Source organism: Capsicum annuum, chromosome 3 (assembly GCF_002878395.1).
Source record: "Capsicum annuum cultivar UCD-10X-F1 chromosome 3, UCD10Xv1.1, whole genome shotgun sequence".
Taxonomy (NCBI): domain Eukaryota; kingdom Viridiplantae; phylum Streptophyta; class Magnoliopsida; order Solanales; family Solanaceae; genus Capsicum; species Capsicum annuum.
Genome location: NC_061113.1, coordinates 1,147,695 through 1,152,246, shown reverse-complemented (window position 1 = coordinate 1,152,246; position 4,552 = coordinate 1,147,695). Strand labels below are relative to the sequence as shown.

General features: G+C 38.2%; 1 protein-coding gene across 1 annotated transcript; it reads right to left on the bottom strand.

Annotated features, from left to right (window-relative positions):
- Nucleotides 1-6: 6 nt before the first annotated feature.
- Nucleotides 7-3,574, bottom strand: LOC107866549. The gene is made up of 3 exons (XM_016712584.2): nucleotides 2,957-3,574; nucleotides 2,296-2,419; nucleotides 7-530 (listed from the first exon to the last, which is right to left on the bottom strand). The coding sequence occupies exons 1-3, from the start codon at nucleotides 3,243-3,245 to the stop codon at nucleotides 524-526; spliced, it is 420 nt and encodes a 139-aa protein (XP_016568070.1). The 5' UTR covers nucleotides 3,246-3,574; the 3' UTR covers nucleotides 7-523.
- Between the last annotated feature and the right edge of the window lie 978 nt (nucleotides 3,575-4,552).

The following is a 4,552-nucleotide window of genomic DNA, read 5'->3' as shown; positions in this document are numbered from 1 at the left end:
GGGGGGGTATGAACCGACGGAGGGGGTCGGGTCAGCGCCGGGGAGCGACGACCGGGGGTCAGGTCGGGTCAGCGCCGGGGACCGGAGGTCGGAGCCGGCGGTCGGATCTGGTCGGCTCCGACGTTCAGCGACGGCGCCGGGGACCGGGGGCCGGTGCGCTTGGGATGGAGAGGGGGTAGGGAGAGAGAGAGAGAGGGAGAACCGGCGACCGGAGGTCGTAGCCGGCGGTCTGGTCAGCGCCGGCGACCGTAGGTCGGAGCCGGCGGCCGGATCGGGTCGGCGCCGAAGGTCAGCGACGGCGCCGGGAACCGGGGGCCGGTAAGCTAGGGGTGGAGAGAGGGTCGGGAGAGAGAGAGAGGGGGAGAGAGCCGTTGGGAGAGAATTTTTAGTGTAGTGAATAAACAAAATAAAATAAACAATAAATAATAATAAAAAAAACACTAATTAAACAAAATGAAATAATAAATGAGACTTTTGTCTCTTAGCCGCTTCAAATACGGGACTTTAACCCATTCCTTTTCTTTCAACTCCTTGATGGGTTCATGCAAAGAAAGAAAGTAATGAATGTTAATATACGATCAACTAAGAAAGAAAAAGAAAAAGAGGGGATTAAAGAAAAACACAAACATCAAATCAAGGAAATAAAGAAGTGAGATACATAACGTATGACTATCTGAAGGAAAGAAATCACAAAGCAAACTAACTCAATACTCAGTCACAGCAAAGCCAAAAGGCTAATAAGAAAGATAGAGGGTGTGTTCATATAGTCAAACAACATGCTAAGAAAATTATGTCTTGACATAAATAACATGTTTGATATCTAAGAGCATATCATGAATAATAATGTAGGTAGCTCATGAACATACTGTAAACTCATTTGAACGGGTATTCATGGCCAAAGTACTATTGCTTCATAGCCAATCAATCAAAGCAACATGAAAAGAAGACTTATTCAAGATTCTATAAAGCAAAAAAAAAATAATCGAAATGTGGACAAGATTGTGAATATTCGCCGAGACACCAAAATATAGGGTTTACATATTATACAATTTATCGAAAAAAAGAGGTATTTTTGGGAATCAAAACTTAAGGAAAGTTAATGATGAAAGCAACGATCACAACTTTTAACGACTGGAAAGTTTGAGCCTTTTGTGATGGCAAAGAATAGATTTTCACACACATATACAGAGAATCAAAAGGGAATTTAAGCTATAACAAAACTCAACATACTTCCTGGGTATACTAATACACAGATAAACATCGTGTACTTAATGCGAGCCTACGTGAGCAAGCGACATCAATGGATATTTATCAAAGAAAAATTCAATGAGTGATAAGAAAGTTTGGAAAAGGAGCAGCCTATAAAACCGAGTTAGGATACTCAAGGTTCTCGCTAGAGCTCAACTTTTTAAATACTTTCTCATTCCCATTGAACCAAATTCTAATCAAACAAGGGAGGCAACTTGGTCATCTAATTCGGGATCAATGAAATTCTACAGGAAACCATCATAATTTGCAAAACAAACGGTTAAACATGCTGGATAGATTAACGACCGAAACACATAGTCGGTGAGATTAGACACTTAGAAATTAAATCAGGGAAAGCCAGAGATCCTAAACCAAAACAGCAAACCAAGATAGGGATCGGGATACCATCCTTAGACCCGAGGTAGCAGCCTGAAACTACTAATTAGAAATCAAGGTATGAAAATTTAATGATAGAATTAATCTATAACAAGATACTAGCAACCCGAACTACTCAAAATCGAAATATGACACTTTAGTATGAAATCAGCTATAACGAGATACTAGTAGCCCAAACCAAAATAAAAAGCATGCGACTTTACTACGAAAATAGCTACCATGACACGCCATTAGCCCGAAACTATCCAACAGACTCAAAGCAAGAGATTTTATGATGAAAACAGCTTAACGATACACCAACAGCCCGAAACAAAATCAAAGCATGAATCTTTGTCACGGAACCAACTATTCATCTCAAGCAGTAGAGTCGCGTCACAAATTCATCAACAATATCAAGAGTAAGCAAAAAATTTCAAATCTAAGGCGAAATCAGCAAAGATTGCATATAGGCAGTCACGACAAATGTTATCCTAACATAACGAAGGCAACCAAATGTAGTCTTCTCTAAAGAGAAGAGAAACCAACGTCCTTTTAGGCCTCTACAGCAGGCAACCCAGCCTCATTCATTTTAAACGGATAACTACTTCTACGAAGAAGAAAGACGGATGAAGTAGGAAACGACGAAATTAAAAGGGACGAGCGTGTGTTTACCTCCTTCGGGACAGCAAAACGGGACGATGAGCTATCAGCAAACTTGTCACTACTGGAATCTCGCAACGTCGACCACCAATAGAGCGTCCCTTTTTCTTTTTCCTCATAGAGATTTTGAAACCCCCTAGATTTTCAACTAAGATTTAGAAACTTCAAAAATTTTCCTTTCTCTATTTCCAAATCAGAAACTCACTCAAAAGATTTCCCTCTTCAACCCTCGAATCTCTCCCTAGCAATTTTGAAAACCTAAAATTTCTAAGAAACAAAATTCGAGTTCCCAAAGCTTTTTCTAAACACAATTTCTAAACCCTCAAATTTCTGACCCTTTTTCTTGATCCCCCAATTTTGAGACTCTAATTTTCGAACCCAGACTTTCGAACCAGCCTAAAAAAAGTTTTCTTCTTCAGTTCCTTTTTTTTTCAAAACCTAGAATCTCTAACCCTCAAATTCGCCCCCCCTTCTTGCTCTAAAGAGGACTACTTATAGAAGGGATTGAGGGTTAAATTTTTGAAATTCAAAAGATCAGGCCCTAAAAAATTGTAACACCCTATTTTTGGATTTTTCTTCAACAAATCTGAAATTGTGGACCAATAACAATCGGGGAAAAATCAAATCGTACCTCAAACAAATGAAAATCAACCACATAGGTATGAATTCATACCATGGTACCCGAGATTCGTGGAGTTGTATGTTGGAGGACGACACCTAATTGATATTCTAGAATGATCTTGAGGCTTCTTTGCACAAACTCGCGTGAGCCACGTTGAGAAGGGTCGGGTCGGATCAATTTCATGATTTTTGCGTTGAGGTCGGGATGACGATATTGAAGGTGTCTGATGTTGATCGATGTTGTTGGGGACGGGTTTCAGAGCTGGGTCAGGTTCAAGGTGGTTGGGTTGGGTTCGTGGTGTTGTCGATGGAAGAGGTTGTCGCGATTTGGAATTGTGCATGTACTGTTGGTGTTGCTGCTGTTTCTTGTTGAATTAGATAGAGAAGTAAGGGGGTTTAGGCTGGGTTGGATCATTTATTGGACTGGGTTGGGTGTGTTTGGGCCACTAATGTTGTTGGGTTGATAATTATTCTTTTTGGGCTGCTGAAGTTATTTGGCGAAATTGGATCCAAATTGGGAATTTGGCCATTCATTTAAGTTTTGGCCAAATTAAAGATCAATTGACCAATTGCATTGCAATTGTGGCCAAATTGATTTTGATTATGGACAAATCTAATAGATTGGCTAAATTAAATCAGCAATTGAAATGAATTAATAGCTCATTTAATCTCGAGCTCCTTGATTCGATAAAATTAAACACATATTTATCCGAATAAATTATTTTTGAGAGTAAGTCATAGTTAAATCAAGATTTTAATTATTATTTTTATTTTCAAAATGTTCCTTAATTAAAATTCGATATCCTATAGAATAAATATTTAAGTAATCAAATTACATAATATCGCATAATTGAACACTGTAATATATAATAGCTACTTAAAATGAAAAAATTACATACAAATATATTTTGAAAGAAAAAAATTTTATTCAGATGAAATAAATATTTTGATTATATTAAAAATCGAAGAAACTTAGGATTAAAATTAGTTGTAGAGAGCAAAAATTAGGTGTCAACACTATAAATAGACTAGTTTAGGTCTTTAGTTCTTTGGTTGATGATTATTGTAAGTCTTGAACTTTTGAAACACCAAGTCCTCTCTCCTTGAGGCATAAAACCAAAACTTGTAACTAGGATAGCATTCAAGGGTGGAATCTCTTGTGATTGCTTGTTTGTTAGAAACATTGGTGCTTGAGTGGTGGACTCCGCTCTTGTATCATCGTAAGAACTTGGTGCTTTTTAACATGTTTTGTAGGGATTTTAGATTTTAATAAACTCTTTAGTTACTACTTTACATATTTCCCTTGTGTCAAGTTATCTATCTTCTTTATCATTAAGTTTGTGTTTGCTTCCTTGTGTCGTTTTGTGTTTTGCTTGTTACGGGTATTTGCGGGTCACTTGTGGACTGTTTTGTTCTTGTGGATACCGTGGGTTATCAGATAGGGATAAGATAATCATCAAGAAAAGATAAGCATAAGCCGAGGCAACCCCTTTTCCAATCCGCTAGTGTTCCGGGATCAAAGGGATGGTGTAACCAAGGGTAAAAGCAGAGATTAGCCAATCCTTTTACTAGTCTATCATCCAAGACTAAATAGTTGTGTCCTAGAAGTCTTCTCTTAAGAGAAAGTACACCTTTATTTAAAATTTTT